General features: G+C 31.6%; 1 protein-coding gene across 1 annotated transcript; it reads left to right on the top strand.

Annotated features, from left to right (window-relative positions):
- Positions 1-419: 419 nt before the first annotated feature.
- Positions 420-21,138, top strand: LOC115884470. Its single transcript, XM_030903064.1, has 3 exons — positions 420-480; positions 16,627-16,876; positions 20,642-21,138. The coding sequence occupies exons 1-3, from the start codon at positions 420-422 to the stop codon at positions 21,111-21,113; spliced, it is 783 nt and encodes a 260-aa protein (XP_030758924.1). The 3' UTR covers positions 21,114-21,138.
- The last annotated feature ends 2,732 nt before the right edge of the window (positions 21,139-23,870 follow it).

The raw sequence follows: 23,870 nt of genomic DNA, 5'->3' as shown, positions 1-23,870 counted from the left end.
TTCATTTATTTTGCTTTCAGAGGCTTTGAAATCTTTACTCAAGGAACAGTAGACTTGAAAATCATCAGCATAATGATGTGAAGATAAATTTTATAAATAGGTTTTAAAATCTGCCGTATAAATAGAGAACAGAAATGGACCAAGAATACTGCCCTGAGGAACACCACGATCTACAGGCAATAAAGTCGAAGCAGATTTTCTGATAAAAACTCTCTGTTGTCGACCAGCCAAGTAACACGCCATGAGTTTCAGTGAACAGTCACTGAAACCAAAATATTGCAATTTCTCCAAAAGTATCCTATGGTTTAACGTATCAAAGGCCTTTGAGTAGTCCAGGAGAAGTAGGCAACCAGTATCACCTTTGTCACATATTCTGAAAAGAGATCATCACTGACTTTCAGTAAAGCAGTGGCCGTACTATGGCGAGACCTAAAGACGGACTGAGTGAAAGGAAGAATCTTAGAGACATTAACAAAATCCGTTAGTTGTTTATGCATAATTTTTTCTAATACTTTAGATAGGAAAGGTAATATGCTTATTGGTCGATAATCAGATAATCTGGCAGGATTAGAGTTCTTTGCTGTGGGAATAATATTAGCAATTTTCCAGGTAGCTGGAAAATGATTATTTTTAATACAAGTATTAATAATGAAAGTGATGTGACGCAATAAATGAGGAAGTATTAAATCAATCATTCTTTTATCTATCCCGCCACATCCCTTGGCATTAGACTTAATTTCCCTAACTATCCTCAAAATACTTTTCTCATCAACCTCCAAAAAATTAAACAAATTGGAATCATCCAGAAATTTAGAGCTCATATAAGTTTGTAAATAAGTATTAGTGTTATCATCAATGCACAATTTAGGTACAGAATTAATAAAAAACTCATTAAACTCATCGGCAGTACCAGTATCCTCATGATGAGATGGCATACCAGGATGAATATTCAAACGCCGTAGTGTTAGGCGAAAACTCTTTCGGATTGGTCCTTAAACCGATGAACAAGTATGCTTTCTTTTCATTTCTTAGACTCGAAGTTACCAGATTTCTAAGTTGTTTATAATTCTGCCAGGAAGCTTCAGTTTTATGTTTCTTGAACTTAGTAAGGGCTTTATTCCTTAAACGCGTCATAAATTTAATATAAAAAAATTTCATATAATATAAATGTTGAAATATTATATTACGATAGTTATAAAATGCACGAATTTAAGTTCTGAAGATGATATTCGCTTTAAAATAATTAAATTTATTTTTAATACGGTCCTGTATTCGAAACGCTTTTAAGAGTGTTGCTGTTTACTATGTAAAGAAACGAAAAACTTTGTACAAGACGCCTTTTCTTTTTTTTTTCTCTCTCTCTGGAATGTCCGCTTTTCTAAAGCATATTGAAAATATTACATTCATTATTCATGTTTTCATTTTCTTATACCGCTCGATTTTTTCTGCCTTCATTTCTCACTTTTAATAATAAGATTTAATTTTGGTTAGAACTTGATAAAAAATGTCGTTATTGTATTTATTTTGTTAATTAAACAGGAACACTGTAGCGTTTTTTAAACAACTACCACTGCGAATGGCAGCTTTTCATCGGAGAGCAGTCGTGGATAAGGTATTTCACTGGAAAGAAAACTAATTAAGAACAATAAACAAAAAAATAGATATTGGGCGCCAGGCATGTACAGAGAAAGAAAACACAGTTGTATATTACTTAAAACTAATGACTATATTTATTGATGAAGAATTCTGATGGTAAATAGCGGTGTACAATTTTAATAATTATTATAGTGGTTTATTTGTTGGAGTAAAACTATGTATGTAAATAATATTAAATATGTTCTATGAAAAGACTATGAAAAAATACAATGCGTGTAACGTTATAGAAAATATAAGAAAGTAGCATTACTTTATTTAAATTGTTAAATTTATGCGGTGTTAAACTGATATGTTGCAGCCTGGTAGGTTCTAGAATCATGTTATTCATCTGTTAATACTAGCGCAATAATAATATCTATAGAAAGTAATACTATTACAAGGCGTAATATAATGAAACCTAAAAATCTAAATCACATTGTAACTACTGAATCGACATAAATGTTCTTAATAATCCCTAACCACTAAATATAGTCTGTACGATATTATTTAAAATGTGCATTTTCTGTTTAAGACTGAGGAATATAGAAAATCTAAAACATAAAAACTAGAACGTAAATCTACACTTAGCTGTTCTTTATGCAATCTTGCTTCAAACAGTAGCAGGCGTGAGTAGTGGTCTCGCATCTCTGTACTCAGCCATCCACCACAACCAGGGGCCAGAATGAGACACCATAAATTGGGTACAGCCGTAACTAACTAGCTTACAGCTGGGAACGAAGCAACATGGGACTCAAGCTACATCCACGCTGTGGCACTTATATGTAAAAAAAATCGTTCTTACTGGGGACACTCGTCCACAGGACATCCATTACATAAGATAATGTCCGTACAAAGACACTACCCATGTACCTTGGACACAGTCCGTACCTTGGAAATAGTCCGTACCTTGGACACAGTCCGTACCTTGGACACAGTCCGTACCTTGGACACAGTCCGTACCTTGGACACAGTCCGTACCTTGGACACAGTCCGTACCTTGGACCCTAAAAATATGAAACTCTTGTTTAAAACCAAACAAGGTCTAATAAACAAAATAAACCTACCTCGAAATACTTCCGAGGGCACAATAAATAATAAACAACATGTCCTTTCTTCCATGGAGGACAAAAGAAAAGGGACGCCAACGTGCCAGCAAAACACAAATACAAGTTGGGACATCCGTAACTCTACCCTAAAAATATTCAATAATAATATCGAATCTAAAAGAATAATATTTCATCTTTACCTGCTGCTTTGAAATAGCAGCTGATTCAGATTATACAGCAAGATTTAAATAATCACCATTTCTAAAAACTGGGATACAACAGAGCGTCAAAACAAAGTGAGGTTAAGCACGGAGAGTTGACAGAAGCGATGTTGACAGCGCCTCCTCAGAGCGATAACAGGGTTGGTGACTAGGGAACGTAAAAATTTCGCGTCAAATAAACTATCCGGCCTGAACGAGAGGGAATCCGGTGATGATAGGCCCAGACATCATATATTATATATAAAAAAGACATGTAACGAACTAAAAACGTTACAAAACGCAATTTAAAAAATATACCTCTTGGCCATTTTAGATTTAGACCAGATACTTTAAAGATAACATATTAAGAAAATTTTGATTATTTTGTTCAATTTAGAATTATTCAAATTAAAAAAGAAAATATTTACTTCTTATCAAGTATATATTTTAATAATATATAAATTAATTTAACTAATGGCTTTACTAATATTTTAACTAAATATTGTAATACTATTATATTCAGATAATATTTTTTTATCAAACTGGAACGAGGTCATTTAGATTTTCTATTACAACACTTTTATTACAGATATCTTTGTTTCTATATTCTAGGCTCTATGAATTATTAAGAACGTTACGAGTAGCAAACTCTAACAAAAAAAATGTCCGATTTCATCAAAATCAATCCTTATACCATTTCGTATGACAAGGGTATGACCTATCGATGTTATCAATAAGATATAATTGAAAAAGGTATTAGAAAATGGATTGAGGATTATGTTTAAGTAACTAGCTGATTTAACTAACTTTGTACCGCCTGTAACTAGTAAGTGATGAATAACGTAAGGCAAGGCAAAACCTGTGCAAAGTACTGGCATGCATCTGCATCTGCAGGTTCCATGAGAACATGCCCAACAGCAGCTATGGAAGTTATCCTAGAGCTAACACCTCTGCATATTGTCGTCGGTGGTTCCGCCAATGCGACAATGATTAGAATGGTTATTGACGGAATAGTACTGGGAGACAGTGGTGACGCTAGAACTTTTTTTGGGGGGGAGGACAAGCAATTTTCCCAACTTCCTACTTTTTTTTAGAGGCCATAATACATGTAATAATGTATCGTGATAGAATTAAAAACCCTTGTTTTAAAAAAATTGTTTTATTAATTTAAAATTTAAATTTAACATTATTGAACATTATTACATGCATAAATAATGATTGTTATGACAACTCTAAAATTAAAATAGGATCGTACCATCCTTAATATTTTATTTAATTACTAGCGTGTACCCGTGACTTCGTTCGCGTCGAATTAATCATTTGTAATGGTGATGATAAAGCAAAGCAAGAATTTCCATTAACATACAAACTGGATAAAATTTTCTCACATTTATGCCAGCATGAGAAAAAATAATATGGCGATATTATTATAAAACTTGGTAATATTTGAGGGGTAGTTTCATCTCGTTGGAATTTGACTTTCGAAAAATCCGTTTGCCAAAAATAAGCTTTTTACGTCAAGCAGTTTAAGCAGAATCGTATTTAAGAAATTACCCAACTTTTTGGGACACCCTGTGCTTTTAAAAATTTCAATATATGTAAAAAAACAAATAAATTATGCTTGTCCAAGCGTTTTTCCCGAAAGTTTTAAATAACCAATATTATAATATTTCAGGGGCGTTTCCACCCTCTTGGAATTTGAAATTCGAGCCCCTCCTTATCGAACCTCTATACCAGTCAATCCATTTGCCAAAAAATCAGCTTCAAACGTCAAACGGTTTAAGCAGAATCATGATTACACTCAATGGTCATATTTTATGAAACACCCTGTATAGATATATTATTTATATTATAAAAATCTTAAAATATGTAAAACAACAAAATAAAATATACGCGTTTAAGGTTTTTCCAAAACTCAATGGTTTTCTCACCGATTTTAAATAAAAAATATTTTATTATTTGAGGATAGTTTCACCTCCTTAGAATTCGAGTTTCGAAAAATCCTTCTTATCAACTTCTACACCTTAGAATCAAAATTGAGCTTCTTAAACGAGTGGTTTGAGCAGAATAGTGATTAATCAATGACCAGATTTTTGAAACACCCTGTACACATTTTAAAAAATCTTAAAATGTAATAAATCAATAAAATAAAATATACGTGTTTAAGCGTTTTTTTTTTTTGAAAACTTGACCGTTTTTTAAATAAAAAATATTGTAATAAATTATTTGTATACTTATCGAACCTCTACACCCTAAAATCTGTTTTCCAAAATTGAGCTTCTTCGGTTGAGTGGTTTGAGCAGGATCGTATTAATCAATTATGTCCAGTCACTTAAAGTTTTATACATATAGGATTAGTATAGACTAGTCGCCTGGTCTTCAAAGTGGCCCAAGTTGTTGTACATGTAAATCTAAGTTTGATGGCTTTTCTTCACATTAGTGCAGCGGCAATTTTTTTTATTTTTTGTGTTGGGATTTAGACGTCGCGTTGTCATGACTAATTTCCTAACTCAATTATACATTGGGGGAGAGCATCACCCCCCATAGCTTCACCACTGCTGGGGAGAATTTTCAGGTCAGGGCTTGGGACACCCTCAAAAAGAAATTCACTTCTCCAACTCCCAGTGGATGACATATCAAGAATTTACAACTTTGGGAAATGCCTCACTGTAGTATTGATAATAAAGGATTGGAAGGGAGAAACGCTTACTCAGCAAATAAAAGACCATAACATCACGTGGTATACTGATCCAAAACCAAAGCAGGGACAGGGATTGGAGTATTTAGGCCGAAATCTAAACACTCTGAATCAATAGACTTCACCCCAGCATCCTTCAGGTAAATAACTAAAGCGGAACTGAAGAACCTGAAAGGCTCCATCCGTAATCTGGATTGGGAATTGGGAATCCTCCCACGGTCTAGACATTCGAAAAAGTTCCTCAGAACTTGCCAAGTGAAAAACATGAGACCATCACTGGGGTGGGCGGAGACTTTCGTGTGTAAACTTTGATACGGCCCAGTGTAAAGGATGGAAAGCTGGCTTCTAATGAGACATTCAGATAATGGCTTTTGTTAAAGCCCTGAGACTTTATGAGTTATAACTTATAACTCGTTTATAACTCAGAAAAGGAACACCGTAGATCTGTAAGGTCGCGGTGGTTAACTCCACTCCTAAACATTCTACATTTACATCTCATAACGAACACCTAGATCCCAATTGTGAGAGTCGAATTTGAAACTTTGTAGTAAATAATTACTATTTTTTTATGCCTTGAAAATATTCATTTAATTCATAAGTAAATTGTTTCGATACTGCTATTATGATTAAATTTTATTATCAAGAGGGCATTGTCTTTGATACCGTATTATAGAAAAAAAGTCCAGTTACCTTGGGAATGACGATCGATGACATTTCCCAATTTTATAAATGGAAATAAAAAAAATCTTCATTTCATAGCCATCGCCGACATCGTTTGTAGCAAAATATATAATATAGAAACTAGCTGAAATTGTTGTTAACTCTCATCATTACACTTGCTGATGGCGACTATTAAACTTTTCGCTCACCCTGTATCTACTTAAATGCATCAACTGTTCTTGTTGATTACTAAAATGTAAGTGTATATTTAAATAATGTGACGTTTACATAAAGGCGGGAGTATGATTAATATTACTAAATTTGTGGTAGCTCATCAACATTAATAAATAAAACATTTTTGGAATTGTGTATTCGTGTAGTCTGCTTCTATTGTTTTGGTGCATTGGTGTGAAGTAATTAACCCAGGAGAATTAAAATAAAAATATTAGTTAAATATTTTTTTTTTTTATTTTTATGTCACATGTAATAAATTTTCAACAGTTTGTTTGGTATGTTTATTCATTGGTAGGTTTAAGACTATTTTTAGACATCTTAAAATAACTGTTCGTTCATTAACTGTTCCCTTCATAAATAGATCTCGCATGTTTTTAAGGTTGCCTATTTATTCACTAATAGCCGGGTGAAACAACTTGGTTCATATACAATTTTACATACGAGGGTACGAATTTGGGTGGTATGGAATTCTGAAGTTGAAGACGAATGGAAAGAGGTATTGAATGTATTCAGAGATTCGAATTCTTTTGCAAATTTTGCTAAGTAAGTTAAATCTAGAAATGTGTTCACTAAATTAAACAATACAGGGTGTCATTGAAAAAATCGGGTGATAGGTATACAAATCATAATAATATATAATGTTTTTTTTTTTTTTTTTTTTTTTTTTTTTTTTTTTTTTTTTTTTTTTTTTATTAAATAATATAGAATTAACCTAATTAATACAAATACTGTAAGCTGCTAGACGTAATTTGTTTAATAAATACATACCGTTTGAACTGCAGTGACTGCATTTTTTTCCAATTCTAGGACTGCATAAAATAAAGTGTTTAATTAATAATAATTTTTTTTTTTTTTTTTTTTTTATTATTGTTATAGTTGTTTTTAAATTCACAGCAGTAATAAAAATATATTCATCCTAATTCCAACTCAAGAAATAAACTGAAACCCCAGAAGTCCGTAAACTTGTACGGGGTGTCTATCAAAATGTCGTAAATGATAATCATTTGAACCTAATAGTATAGTAACAAATACAATAATAAACATACATAAATTACAAGTATAGCAATGCACGTCAGATTAAAGAAAATGTGTACGTTTGTTTACAGTGAGGTGGCAAAAACCAGAAATGGTCAGCTTAATGGTACTTATGTAAAATATAAATGCACAAAAAAATACGGTGTATATATAAAGTAGTTAAAATAATACTTTAACAACAGCAAAAAAAAAAAAAAGTAAATATATATATGTCGTAATTTTATCTAATTCTAGTTATACAAAAATAAATAAAACTTCTGAGTACTTACTCGTGCCATTTTGAGGTCTGAATCTCAAACGTCATGCTGTGTTATCGTTAGGGTTTTAATAGTCTTAGATTTGTTCATATGTGTTACACTAAAAATTACACTATTGTTTTCTTTGCTGGTTTCATTGGTGATTGCCTCACTATGCTGTTGTGTCCTCTCGCTCTTGTATTCTTCTCCTAATAATAATTTCTTTTTGTAGTAGTTTTATTTCACTTATAGGAGCTGGAGTTGAGGGTGCGCTGTTGTTAGTTCTTTGTTCTAGTTATGGTTCTAGTTCCTCTGAATTTTGTTTCAAGTCCTCTACAGTATACGATCTATCTTCTATGTACAGTTTATTTCCCTTAATGTAGGATTTGTTGATAGAGTTCTTGCCTTTTTTAAATGGCTTCTCAAGATTTTGTTTTCTTCTCAAGTTGTACAGTGGTCTGTACATGAGATTGACACCCAGTCATTTTAATTTTCTGCATTAAATTTATATAGATAGATATAATTCTACTTTAACTACACTCTTTGGTTTATTTAAAGTTTATATTATTTATTTAAAGGTCCAGTGCTTGTGAGTCTATATCTAGGAGCTCTTACAGTTTTGGCGGAACATGGTGTGTTTTTGTCACTGCTTTCCAATCCAAAAACCAATATATTATTCTTCCTCGTAATACGATCAAGCATCTCTATTCTGTGCTGAGGCTTGTGTTTTCTTTTCTAATCGCGTTCTGTTAGTTCAAATCACATTGTGTTCTCTAGGGCTTCTATAGTTGACTTTATTTCGATTCTACTTTGTACAATTTCTTCGCTTTGCCTTTGTGCTGTTTATATGCCATTATAAAATTAATGCAATATGTATAATTTATACTTGAAATAAATATTTAAAATCGATCACTGTGTGCGACCCACAGCTGCAGTTTGATGGCATCTACACTGTACGACTGATAATAGACTGTGTAAGGGTAAAAAAAGTTCCTATAAATTAGCAGACGGAAAATGCATATTAGGGGAGTTAGGGGCACTGAAAGGGTGAGTTTAAAAAACGGTTGTTTTGAAGTACATTGTAGGCTTGAAATTTCGAAAAAAAATCCTCTGTCATAAATTTTGACCCTAAATCAAATGGTGATACTGAAAATTATTTGGAAAAAATGTAAATAATTCTACTAAAAATTATTTGGAGGTTGGTTGTTTCGTGAATAACCTGAGGTTATTTTTTTTTGTAACGTGTTTATTTTTTGAAAACTACATGCTTTTTCTACAAAAAAGGTACTCTTGTTGCACATCACCCAGAGTGATGGGTTTCGAGAAAATTGAGAGGCAAAGGGGTTTATGCAGTAGGTTTGCTAACTGGTTTGCTTGTTTGTTCAACATAAACTCTATGGGTTCCAAAAGTACCAAGTGGTTATCGAATAAGGTTATTTTGAAAATTAAAATTTCATGATTTTTAAAACATCTTATTGGCAAAAAGCAAGAAATAATCCATTGCAATTCCTTATTAAAATAATGCATTCCTTAATTCATTCATAGTATTAAATGTTCAAAGTGACCACCATTCTTTTCAATGTAGACATCTGATCTCCTCCACGATCTGCGTACCCTGCGGAATATCCTTGGTGTTGACCAAATTTGATTGGAACAATCAACAATGCGTTGCATGTTGCTTTTAGTATTAATCGGCTGAAAGCCAAATTTTTACTAGGCAAAAAGTGCTGATTTTAAAGCGATAAGATGTTTTAAAAATCATGAAATTTTGTTTTTTTTTTTTTTTTTTTTTTTTTTTTTTTTTTTTTTTTTTTCGACTTTTTTTTATTAACTAAGTTTATGTTGATTGACAGTTAGCAACCTATCAGAACAAACTCTTTGCCTTCAACCTTCTCGAAAACCTACAAAAAAGAATAGTTATACAAAAATAAAATTTAAAAAAATTTAATGTAGTTTTCAAAAAGCAAGCCCACGTTGCAAAAAAATAACCTCAAAAGAGTTATTCACGAAACAATCCCCTACCCTTTAAAGCTACCCTTTCCTTTTTCGAATAATTTTCCATTACCGTTTGAGTTTGAGTCCATAGGCAGAGTTTTTCCTAATTTTATCTCGTTTTTTAAGCCTACAATTTCGAAACAACCGTTTTTAAATTTACCCTTTCAATATACTTTAACTCTTTTTAATGCATTTCCACCCTGCTCTTACTAGGAACTTACTATTTTAGAATTACTATCACCCCCCGATTCTTTACACCATTTCAATGACGCATGGCAGGTTATTTAGAAAGCAAGATACCGATGGTAGGTATTTTGTTGATATTTTTATTGTTAAAGGATATACAATCTTAGTAAACCGTAAAGCTTCCTTCAGAACCTCCCAATTAGTGGTCTCAATTGAAAACGAGTTTGAACATTTGTTTAATGTAATCATATTTATTATTATAATAAAAAAAAAAAAAAACAATCAAAATTAATTATTGAACTTATTTCAATTAGTAGAAAATGTTATCAAACTTTAACTTTTCCTTCTTTATACTTCAAAATTTGCGAGAAATGTCATTTTGGCATTTGATTATTTTCCGTCAAAGTAGAATTGATTAGAAATCAAAAGGTTGTGTTTATAAGCTAATTATAAAGCTACCTCTATGGATACAACTGGCTGGCTGGGATATTCTAATAATTTTAAATTGTGTCTTTTAAACATTGTGAATAATCGGTAAAGTACCAGTGTAATTGAAACCATAATTTAATCCACACTAATTGCAGGGTTCTGAATGAAGTTTTTTTTTTTTTTTTTTTTAATAAAGTATTTTTTACTTTGTTCAATAAAAAAAGTAGGATTTTACCGAATATGGTGAAGTTGAAGTAAGTTTTTAATTTGTGTCCATATGTCTTAACTACTACTGATTATATTTATTGATTATATCTACTCATTATATTATATTTTTCAGGGAAATTCAAATATAACGTCCGTAACTTGTGTTGATGGCAATACTGTTAAAATTCACAGAAATGAAGAGCACTTTCAAGATATTCGATGTAAAAAATCTGTCAAAGGAGATGTTTTGAAAACGTCTCACAAATGTAGCAATGGATATGGAAAAATTTATAAAATCGGATACCAGATAAAAAGAACAAATTTTATATCATTAATAACGTTATGTCATGTTTCTCAATTTGGTACCTTTAGAACATGGTGGATGGAAAATTGCAAAAGTAGGTTTGGTTCAGTATAAACATAAACTGGTTTTTAGCAGTGTTTAAAAAAATGACTAAAACTTTTCGAAGTACGGTTTCCCATTTTTATACACGATGGCGCACCTCATTCCCCTAGGTTGATTATACGAAAACAAAAAAACAGAAAAAAAAAAAAAAAAAAAAAAAAAAAAAAAAATGACACTTTTTGGCGAGGCTGTACATTTGACGACATACAGCCGAGGCACAAAACTCGTTTTACTCGAATAGAACATGCTATTTTCATTTTCAAACGCGACAAATACTTTTTTAAGCAATTAAAATGTTCCATTATTAATATTTAAAAGTCATAGCTTGTATGTAATTATATATCGATAAACTATGGTTAGGCTCGCTGAATTTGACACTTTATGTCAGTTTAATAATATATTTTTCATTTTTTTTTTTTTTTTTTATTTTTTTTTATGCCTAGGCGTTAAAATGACTTTTATATTGTCAATCATGTCATAAAAATTAATGCGCTTTTGTGACGGTTGAAAAAAATATTTTATGGGTATATGTGGGAAGACATGTGTACATTTAAAATTATTTTGCAATGTACAGGTGTGTCAGAACAAGATTCGTAAATATTTTCCTTGAATACATTTTATTTAATTTTTGGTTAATGATCAAAAAATAACGCATTTTATTATGAAGCTGACTTTAAAAAATTGGTTGTAGGAATTTGCGTGTATTATGTTCTGTTATTGCTTAAATCTTCGTTATTTCAAACGCAACCTCTGTATTTTTTAAAAAAATAAGTCGAAGCAAATTTAAAATGCTCTTTTGCCTTATATTAGGGTTTCCTGTACCTGTCTGGCTCAGATTTTAAATAAAGAGCGATCAGTGATAAGCCCGCAAGAGGGCTGGTATTGAGCTTAACGTACCTGTTTCCAAAAGATAGTGGTTTGACGGTTGGTGTGATATGCTTTGTTTAAATACCAAAAAGTATAAAATAATATATAATAGTATTTACTGCTTTTATCAAGAAAAACAGAAAAGTAATTCTTTGGTACTTTATTCATTAAAACTTACATACGCGAATTAATAGGACAATTACAAAAAAATAAAAAACGAAAATATCTAGACTGGAATCGATTGTAGTTCAAATCGTTCAAATTAATAATCTGTGGTAAAGCTAATTGAAATCTGACACTTGGCTGACTGACGTTTACGGTTCCTTTTCCTAAATATTTTCATTATTTTTGGAGTTTTTATTTTTTTTTTTTTTTTTTTTTTTTTTTTTTTTTTTTGTTTTGGATATTTTAAATTATATAGTTATAAATAATCTTTTCACCGATCGAGAAATGAGGAATAGGCTGGAAGATATTCAAATAATGTGTAAAACGTTTAAAGCATTAATGATAGCTCGTCCACGAAATTCCTTGAAAATATTTTAGTCCAGATGTTTGTAAAAGGTCTCTAATTATTTGGAGAAGTTTCCTCGTATCAGTATTTTTCAGGTTTGTAATAATATGTATATGATGTCTGACCGGTCAAACTTACATTTCAGGAAACAGCGCGGGCATTACAGATTGTTGTAAATCAGTTTTGAAATATAAAACGGTTTAGAATTGAGTTAGTAGGGACGATCTACTAATAATAACGTAATAAAGATAATGTTGGTAATGGGACCAAAGATCAAATAACACTTGAAATAGATAATATGTATATTGCATTGTTTTTATATTTCTTGAAATATATATATTTTTTACTTTACAGGATACACAAAGAATAATAAAAACTATTTAAAATATCGTTTTTTTAAAAGCACTTAAGGTTTTTAATAGATGTAGTTAGAATGTCAAAACCTGGAAACCAAAAATTATGTTTTATTTACTGTATAAGTAAAGTTCATATCAAATAAAAAAAAATCATTTCATAAATAAGCAGAAGGACATCGTATAGTACTCTCTATATTAATAATTCTTTTTATCCTATACTTGTTACTTGACGCATCATTTACTAGGTATAAAATTTAGTACGATTTAAACCCAGCAGGTTGTAACGTTTAACCTGACAGGAGTGTGACACAAATTTAATAAAAGATTGCTATAATGTGGATAATGTTCTGATTATTACGGTTTGGTGGCTGTTTTTGTATGTATTTGTTATTTTTTAATAAAGTATATTTTTGTTTTTTTTTTTTTTTTTTTTTTTTTTTTTTTTTTTTTTTTTTATTATATATAAATTTTTCATAAATTAAATTTATATCTACAAAATTTATTACCTTATAACTGTTTATTAAAGACTTTGTAGTTGATACAGTTTAACAGTATATAAAGAACTATTTAAATAAGATGTTTGAAAATATATAGGTAGCTGTTTTTGCACACTTCAATTCAATTTGTGATTAACTGTACTGAAATAAAAACAAATTCAGAAATGGGAATTGATCTATCAACTACAACATGAAACGCATCATCCTATTCCAAGTCTTCTATTAAATTCACTTTTAAACCTTCTCATTTATTCAGTAATCTTGATAATTCTAAGAACTCTCAGATATAAATCCAAACATGAGAAACAAAAATTCACTTTCTACAGTTCTTACGCCCTTTAACTAAAATATAGAAGGTACCACAAAAAGTTAAAAACAAAAATAAAATACCTTTAAGTAAAATCTCTTCGGATCTGCGGTAAAATGCCTTTGTTCTTATTAAATGATTTCCATCCATCCTATGTTTTTTTTATGATTTATGACAACCACCTAGTAATCTAACTTTAACGTCAACTTGACTATCCTGAAAAATGTTGTTGTTAACCAAAAAGTAAATCAATTTCTGAAATCGCTAACGCCAACTTATATTTCATTAAAAAAAAAAATTTGCAAATTTTCGGTAACTAAGGTCGGCCATATTAGGAACTTTTAAGGTGTATATGTAAGGTTGACAGATATGTTTGATTTTCACCATGAAAGAGCCAGACAGACCATTGGTTTTCTTCACTTCCAACAACACGTTTCTGCCTAATGGGTTTTTCATATACCACACATCAGTTCTGCAGGAAATAGGAAAATGGTTTTCAGCAGACATCAAGAAAATTTCTATTTGGATATCTTAACATAACATAAACCATTCCAGACAATTTTTTCACAAATAAAATCACTAATACCCATGACTACTTCCATGGCAGATGCTGCTTCATTTTTCTTAGAAAAATTGTTGCAGGTAAATTCAAAGTAAAGGTGGTCAAGAAGATTTGAGCCAGGGTCTTAAGCCTTATAATGTCGATTTAGAAAATAAGAAACATGCTAGAAAATTGCCATGCTTAACTTTAGTATAAAGCCATGGTTACGTTTAATGAAAATTAGTTGAAAAAATTATGTTAGAATATAAGGGTTTTGGCATTTAAGCATATAATAAATTTTCTTTATAGGATCCAAGAAGAAATCAAAATAAGAATGAAATACGGTGTGCAGAAAAAAGAATAGCTTTGATATTATGGATATTGAGTTGCCGAAACCCTGTTCATTTCAAAAGCTCTAATTTAAATTATGCAAATTTGCTTCCCCACATATATAAGAATTTGTTCTTCCCGTTTTGTATAATCAATCGAACCGAATGACATTGTACCACATATAATAAAGATTAATTAATTTTCTCAATGTTTTTAGGTATGTTGGTCAGTTAATACTTGGATGTTTGTTTTATTTATTTATGTTTGTTTTTTTTTTTTTTTTTTTTTTTTATTATATATAATATAATACTGCGAGGGTCCGGCTTAATGCGTGCGTCGGGCAGCTGTAGCTCCTAAATAAAAGCAGGAATTTGTTTAAGTGCAAACCTAGAGTATGTACTAGGGATGAACAGGAAAATGTTTTCTTTGCCGGGTGAAAAAATGTGTTGGAGGATCGGGATGATTTTTTTTTAATGGAACAAACACCCTGTATATTATTATTGCATTTTTGACCCAAAATTTGATAGAAAATTATATTAGATATTTACTTTTAGATAGTCATAATGCTTTGCCATAAATGTTGATGTGAAATCATACAGAATGTTCAAATATTCTACATAAAGCAAAATATAAAATATTTTTCTCGTTTTTAAAGCCGTATATTGTTTTTCAATAGATGGAGAATTAACAAATATGAACATTTGTATTTAGAGTATTTCAAAATTTTTAATAGTTCCGCAGATATTCTGGAACATTTCATGTTTTTAAAATATAAATTTTATCAGGCCTTAATGATTTTTCTCTCATGTTTCCATTGAAGCGCCATGTGAAATGTGGTATAAAGGAAAACTATTAGAATTTGGCTCTTTTGATATAAAAAAATGTTGTTTTGTTCTTGTCAGTAAAATAATGCAGGGGTGTTCCATTAAAAAATTTTTTTTTTAAATTGTTTTATATTTTTGAAAGTTTGGCGCAAAATATTGAACATCCTGTAGCAGGATTTTACTAGTACTATAATTTGTAGCAGTGAAGGGAAACATTTAAAAGTAAATGTCAACATGGTTTGATTCCAGGTGTTCTTGTATTTTTGTATTTTTTTTTTTAAGTAGAGGTTGAAAATATATATTTTTTAGTTTATTTTTATCTCTGAAACTATTGAAATAGATTTACTCATATCTTAGGATTATGTAAGAGTGATCTGGGAAGCCAAAAATGCAATATATAGGGTGTTCATTTAAAAAGAATTATAGGTCACCCGCTTTGTTTATATAGGAAGTTTAAATATTTTTAGACTTACATGCCGTTTGCCTTTGGTTTTGCACTTAAACAAAATTCTCAAGTTTTTTTTTTTTTTATTCTAGGAGCTTCCTATTGCCGGACCCTCATTGCGGAACCTGTAATGTGATAAAAATATTTATTAATATGATATTTTGAGCTACGAGACATAAATATTTTAAATGTTTATTTATCTGTTTTGTTCTATGATGTTTTACTTCTTTAGTCTTTCATTATGCTTTATGTCATTTTAGCAGCTATTATGTACAATATGATCACTAAAGAAAGCATGTTTTTGGGGTTCATTACCTCAAAGTGAAAAACAGAACCCATATACAGAATTTATTAATACTTATAGGATTACTTTGTTGTCTTCCCTCTCATAGTAAAGCTAATAATGGCTGTGTATAACAGGCTATAGAATCGAAATTCATAGGGTATTTTCCGTTGGATTTTCCTAGAACTAAATTTGTCAAGTATTGCAAATATACTAGAAGTATAGGAAAATTTGAAAAGGATACATTTGTAATTAAAGGCAAAATATAGTCTTAGCTTCAAGTTTACTGTGTCAATAATCGAAGTTTAATCAGCATTTTGGGTTTATAATTATTGTATAGGTGACCAAATCTTTTTGTACATTTTCCAAGCCTGGTGCACTGAAAGGGACATCTAAGTAATATGTGAATATGTTTCAATTAAATCACAAAAAAATCTGGATCTTGATGCAAGGAACGGCGGCGTTCCAAAGTTTGAATTGAGTTAATCGTGTCATGTAGGGTATCCTATGAAAGGGCACATTCTTAAAGAGATTATTAATTATTTGTATGATGTATGTATATAGTATTTTATTTATGACAAAGAAAAAAAACGGTATGGAACCCTCGTGGTCAGCTCAGCATCCTCATTTTTATAGTGTAGTATGGAAACAATTACTATTTTTGTTTTAACAATAATTGATTGATGCTTCTATTTTAGATTCTTCTTTCTCTTTACGACCTGACTTCAGTACAGATGGTCTAAATGTTAGCATTCCAGCATCTCTGTCTTACAAAAAAGTGGCACAAAAATCGATGTTTAGCAAACTATTGAATTCGTCTATTCTCGCAGGACATTACATCAACGAAAATTCGTTTCTTGCCCGTGGACATTTAACACCCCAAGCGGATTTTCTACTTGCAAGTTCACAGTACTCTACCTATTTTTATATCAACGTGGCCCCGCAATGGTAAGTAAAAATGTGTATTATTTTACTTCCGACATACAAAATAGATTGGCTTGTGAATATATTTTCACACATACTCAGTTCCTATGTCGTCTTTTTAGATTTTTAGATTGTATGGGAGAGGAAGTTGATTACAGAGAAGGTTTGGGCAGATTCTTGAGTGATATTTTTTCTAGCTGGGTTAGCTCTTTTTTGATAGCTATTCAATTATTATCAAATAATTTGTGTGAATGGGATGGTCTATCTGGTCCGGCGTGACTACAGGGTCGGCTCCCACTGGTGTATTTGAACCAAGTTTTCTTAAAAGGCTCTAGGCTTTCCTGCTGGAGTGTTTAAAGTCCACATTGACAACAGTTTGAGACCATCTCTCTCGTCGATTAGTATGAAAACTTCACAGAATTTCATCCGCGAGTTCTAGATCTTCATTATGGATGATTGCTTTACAGAATCGGCTGTAATTGTGCTGCTTCGGGGGACCCAGTGCAGAGTTTTATTTAGTATTTGTAGAAATTTCTCGCAATCGGCTTTGTTAAAATTCCATCTTGGATACCTATTGTAACTAGTCCTGGTCTGTGTTAGCTATGAATTCAGCCAGGACCTGTCTTTCTGAAGCAAGGGGACATTTCCTGTTTTCCTCGTAAAATAATAAAGGTTAGAATTGGAGTCTTTGCGCTATACAGCGGATCAGACTGTGCCCGGTTGCTTAGCATCGCGAACAAGATAAAGATTATTATCTTTTACCCAGTTAGTTATTTCGATTCCAGCCTCGTCATCACTATTGAGGACCCATGCTGTGCCACTGTTGAAACCGCCAATGTACACAGCAGGGTGATTTTTGTCGGTACGAGTCGAGCTGCCGCTAGCCATGTCATACTTGGTGGATTATATACACTGGTGGTTATGGTAAGAGAGTGAATATTGACGACAATCCTATGGATGTTGCCAATGCAGTCAGATGATAATAGTGAGGCATTCTTTATAGAGTTGTTAACGTATGTGGCTAATCCATAGGTTCGGTGGTATAGGTATCCGATGTAATGAGATGAACATATTTATCCATGTGAGTTTCCTGCAGGGTCACAACATCGACGTCAATGTCAGTCAATAATTTAGAAAGGCATTTACATTTGCCAAATACAGAATGACAGACCGCGACGGAATGGCTAATTAATTGTGCCAGATTTTAAGCGTTAACTACGGTACACCATGAAGAGGATCTTGAACCATAAAATCACTGTTCTTTGCACTAGATGCAAAAGCAGTGATTTTTGTATGACTGTGTACTGCTATTTCTCTAACCGACAGAATCTGCACATGACTTCGTCTGCCTATACCATCAGATTTATATGATCTTGTCATGTAAAAAAGTAAACCAACTATCTTTTTGACAATTTTCCAGTCTTTGCTTATCAAATCTGCCATAACTTTTCGTCTTTCTTACCAGTTGTTGTTTGTTACAAGGTTGTTTGGCACACACATGTTTATTATGTTTGCAGCACCATAAAAGACTTCTGGTGTGACGAATAGAATTGATAGATTTATTTGGCCATTTTATCTGCCTTTCCATTACTCAGGTTACCCTAAATGTATATAAACTATATATAAGTACAAGTTTTTTTGTCTATCTGTAGAAACTATATCCGTGTTCTAACCCTAGAATATATGCTGGGTGGTTCGAATTGTATTTCGGAAACTTCGGCGTATTCTGTAGATAAATAAGTAAAAGTTCGTATAAATGTATGTCCTAAAATGGATTTCGGAGATACAGGGTGTAGAAATTTTTTTTTTTTTTTTATTTAGATTTTTTTTTTCTAAATAATTTCTGAAGTAACAACAATATTTGAATGAAAACTGGTGTCTGGGGAGTTTTTGACATGAAATTTGATTTTGATGTCAATATGGCTCCTACTGGTAGAGGGCGCCACCTACACATCTGTTCTAACTGTTTTTGAAGTTTAATAACTTTTTGCCCGTACCTGTATAAAAATTAAAAATTAGATATTGAGTAGAAAAATATACATCTCTGTGTGTATTTTACGTAAAAATATATCTTTGTAAAAATCGCTACGAGCAACCGTTCTCCAAGATATTTAGAATGGAAATAGTCAATACCACATACCATTAATGACGAAAAATAAACACGTTTAGTAGATAGTTATTTCACTGGAAATAATAGAATTTGGAAAAATTTTTATTTTTTTCTGCAAATGATGATAAAACAGTTTTTGTTGAACATTTGGTGCAAAAACATTTCAAATTTATGATCTCAGTCTAGTAACTATTTAGTCAACATGTTTAATTTATGTCGAGTGATGACGGAATGATGATATTTCGATTCAAATATCTCAAGAACCAAAAATTTAGCATATTTAGAAAAGCATTTTTTTACGTAAAAAGCGTTGCAAATGTATATTTTCATTACTCAATAGTTTATACAGGTACGGACGATATGATACTCTTCAAACCAGTTAAAAAATGTAATACGTGGCGCCCTCTACCTGGAGTCGTACGACATCAAAGGCTAATTCTCATCGCTCCAGACGATATTGACGTTACTGCAAGTGTTGGAAAAATCGAAATAAAATGGAACTTCTACACACTGTATATCAAGAAATATATCGATATAAAAATATAATAAAAAAAAAAACATTTTTTACTTATTTTTATCTGCGAATATGCTGCCGAAGTTTCAGTCTACGTGGATGTGGATAAGTAAATCACTACGGAAACTGTTGCCAACATATCAACGACTTCCCATTTTATCTTTTTTTTTGTTGCGCGGTGCTTCTACTCAACTGCTCAGGACCTATCGTCCGGGCGCCAAATTTGAACATTAATTTTAAAATTTAATTTGTAAAATGCTTATGTTTGAACAATAGAATTGAATGTTTAATGTCACAAAAATTAGAATTATATAAAAATACATTTAGCCGCTTCCTACGAATATCAATATTCTTAGAAAATCTAACCAGAAAGTGTGCTTTTAATGCGGTATAAATAAAGGAACAACTGAAAAATTTGCCTATGAAAAGAAATAATTTCGGGACATTTGCCATTAGAACTTTCACTCACTAAACACTTTCTAGTTATTTTCATGAGTATTTAGAAAGTCAACAAAAAAATAAAGTATAATTGCACAAACTTAACCTCTCACTGAGCACACTTGCATCCTTGGCTATATAAAAGCGGTCGATAAAAGAGTAATTAATACAATTTTTAAATTGAAAAACGCAAAAAACAAGCGTCGTTATACAATGGAAATAAGATTATGACATATGATTATGACCATAGATTATGACAATATGATGACAATGAAGAGTTGGACAGCAATGTAGAATTTAGTAGCACAAACCGTATAAAAGTGGTGTGGAAATACATGCAACTGTTAATACTCATGCTCCAAAGTAAGGTCCTCGAAGAAGAGACAAACCTATTGAACGTTTCATAAGTTACGAATAAAGAAAGGTTTGAAAATGGCATGCCGCTAAACTTATGGCGTTGGTTTATCCACGTAAGTATATGATCTAGGGTTTCTAACAATGTTCGTGCATACCAGTTTTGTTAAAACTTTCACAGTGCATAACTCAAGTTATTCACGAAAGATATGTAAAAAATTTCGTAAATGGTGCTGCATTTTTGACCATAATAATATGTAGTTCAGATATTATTTATTTAATTGCTTGGTCAGAATTGTTAATAAAATTATTTGATGTTAAGTGAAATTATGTTTTTTAAATAAACCAAATTAAATTTCAACTATTGTTTTAGGCAAACTATCAATAACGGAAATTGGAAAAGCGTAGAATCTGTTGTACGAACATTGTCACGGACTTACGGTGATTTAACAGTATATACAGGAACACACGATATCCTAACATACGAGAACAATCATAGAATTGAAACGAGAATTTATCTTGCATTAAACGAGATATTACCAGTCCCAAAATATTTTTGGAAAATTGCTTACGATCCGAAGAGTAGAAAAGGAATCGCCTTTGTGATTAAAAATGATCCATTTACAGAGATTTCCAATAATTTCTGTACAGATATTTGTACAACTGCTGGATATAGGAATTCCGCTTGGAAGAGTAGATCTGGTGGTTATGTTTGGTGTTGTGATGTGAAAGAATTTAGAAACATAGTCCATATACCTCCACTTATTCTGAGTGGAAATGGTATACTGACAAACAATCTGTTCAAGCTAGCTAAGGCATTATTCACACAGAATGACAATCAGTAGGTATAGTTATTTTTTAACATTATAATAATTATAGTGTGTATAGTATTTATATATCGCATAAGTAGGTATATATTTAGTTGTGTTGTTATTAGTACCATCAATTTCATTTAAAAGATAGGCGTATATATTTATTTATATTTGCCGCAAATTTATATTTGAAATTATTATTGTCTCAGTTGGGTATTTATAGTATTATCTGGTATTTTTCAAAAGTGTATACTTATTTACTATAGTTTTTAACTGACAAAAAGAGTAAGGGTACAAAGTTTAGGAAGAAATAAATTGTTGGCTTTGTAGATACTAATCAGTTTCAGAAAATAAATGAATTATTGTTTATTTATTTTAATTTTATTCAAACCAAATCAAAAACATTTTTATTTAACCGTCATGCGTTTATTGTTTGTTTTATTGCGATTTTTTCATTAATTTCTTGATAAATAGCAGTGATCACTGATCAGTGCATCATTGGTCGCGTTCATCAGGACGTAGCGCTACCGCAGCGATCACTGATTTTCTGCTGAACGCGCTGATTAGTTGTGAGCGCTCTTGGATCAGTCGCCATTTTTTCTATCAGATTTAAAATACGCTACGCTAGCGATGCATGATGGATTAAACGTCACATACGCCAAATGTCACAAAATGTTTTGGAAAACGAAAACAAACCATTTTGTTTATTGTTCTCAGTTGACTAATCCCCTCGATTTGTGCCAAAAAAGAGTGAAAACAATTTAAGCTGTACTTTGACTTAGATTATTTAATATGACTTAGACTATATGCGTAGCGCGGTTGTAGACCTTAGACAGGGAAAGAGAGTTCCTTGTCTAAGGGATGCTAAAAAGTGCGTTCAGCAGGACAACCAATCGATGACACATTGCTCACTGATCAACTTGTCTTGATGAACGCGACCATTATTATATGAGATATCCTATTAATATTATAAACGCGAAAGTTTGATGTTTGTATGTATGCAATGGATGTTTGTTACTTTTTGACGCAAAAACTGCTGAATGGATTTTAATGAAACTTTACAATAATATGGCTTGTACATCAAGGAAATATCGCAACAGAGGTGGCAAAATAGTGCGTCGGGCCTCTGTAATCCTAGAATAAAAAAACTTTAGAATTCTGTTTAAGTGCAAACCTAAAGAGTATGTACCAGGAGATATTTCGAAAATATTTTATGCTTCTATAGTCTGGCTCAAAAAAGTGTGAGTGGATTTGGATGAGATTTTTTTAAATGATTTTTTTTTTTTTTTTTTTTGCATTTTTGGATTCCTTTATATGATCACTTTACATAATCCTAAGGTATGAGTAAATCTATTTCGATGGTTCGAGATATTAAAATAAATCAAAATATATATTTTTCAGCCCTTCTTAAAAATTATTAAAATGGGAACTGTTGCCGTCAAAACTATAATAGGTATTTGCTTCAGATGTTATATTTCTTACTTTGCTATAAATTTTGTAATCTTAAATCATAGGATGTTCAATATTCTACGCCAAACTTTCTAAAATATAAAATAATTTTTCTTCGTTTTTTTTTTTTTTTTTTGTATTGTATTTTTTATTAGATGGAGAATTAAAAATAAAAAAAAAAACACTTTTTGTATTTAGTTTTGCGGATACACGCAGCATTATTACATATGGCGCTTTCAACGATAAAATACTAGAGAAAAATCATTGGTTGGCTTTGATAAGAATTTACTGTGGAAAATGCCACCATATGAAATATAAAACCGGGAATATCTGCGAAACCGTTAAAGTGCGTACTCTAGTACAGTGTTGTTGTTCAAATTCTCCATCTATTGAAAAATATTGTACATGCAGCTATTTAAAAAACGAGGAAAAATATTTTATATTTTGAAAGTTTCAGCGTAGAATATTGAACATTCTGTATGATTTACGATTCCATATTTACCTTAGAAAGTAAGTACAGACCTATCTAGTAAGTATCTAATATAGTTTTCATTTCAGAACAGTTCTTGTACTATTAATAATTTTTTAAGAAATATATTTATTCATGTATTAAGGATTATGTAAAGTGATGCAGAAAGGAAGCCAAAATGAAATTATATACAGTGTGTTTCTATTTAAAATCATCCCGATCCCTCACACTTTTTTGAGCCACCCTGTAGAAGTTAAATATTTTCCTGAAATACATCCTGAGTATATTTTAGGTTTGCATAATCAAAATTTCAAGTTTTTGCACTATTTTAGGGCTAGAGATGCCCGGGGCACTATTGCCGGACCCTGTATAGGCTATACTTTATAAAGATATTGTGTGAATTGTCCAATATATAACGATAAAGTTAAAAAATAGCATCTCATTGTCTTGTCCCCGACTGTATAGTGTCGTGGCCAAGAAATTGCCTGAACGTACCACGATGCCGGATGGGACTACCATGTCCCTCACACCAGGAACCTCCTACTGGCTGTGGTTATGTTTCACGGGCAGAGGGTGTGGTCTTGGGTTAATCGCTCGGACCAGGAGGAGATACCTCACCAAAAACCCCTCACCAAAAACCTAAAACCTACGATGGTGGGACCAGGTCAAAGGGATGCCTGGCTAGATAGAAGACGCATCTACTGGTCTCAACCTTAGGGTACCAGGGGGCAACCCATTATATTCTCGGCTCCCTTACAAGTGGGGCTCTGTAAGAGTGGACCTACTAGTTGCAATGAGTGATTTTCAAAATCCAAAGGAAACGTGAAGGTATAAAATATCCTCTGTTTTAGATTCGGGACAATGGAGATGGG

The sequence above is a fragment of the Sitophilus oryzae genome, unplaced genomic scaffold (assembly GCF_002938485.1).
Source record: "Sitophilus oryzae breed Bouriz unplaced genomic scaffold, Soryzae_2.0 scaffold_250_pilon_pilon, whole genome shotgun sequence".
Lineage (NCBI taxonomy): Eukaryota > Metazoa > Arthropoda > Insecta > Coleoptera > Curculionidae > Sitophilus > Sitophilus oryzae.
The sequence above is the reverse complement of the archived record's forward strand: the minus strand, read 5'-3'. Positions and strand labels throughout refer to the sequence as shown.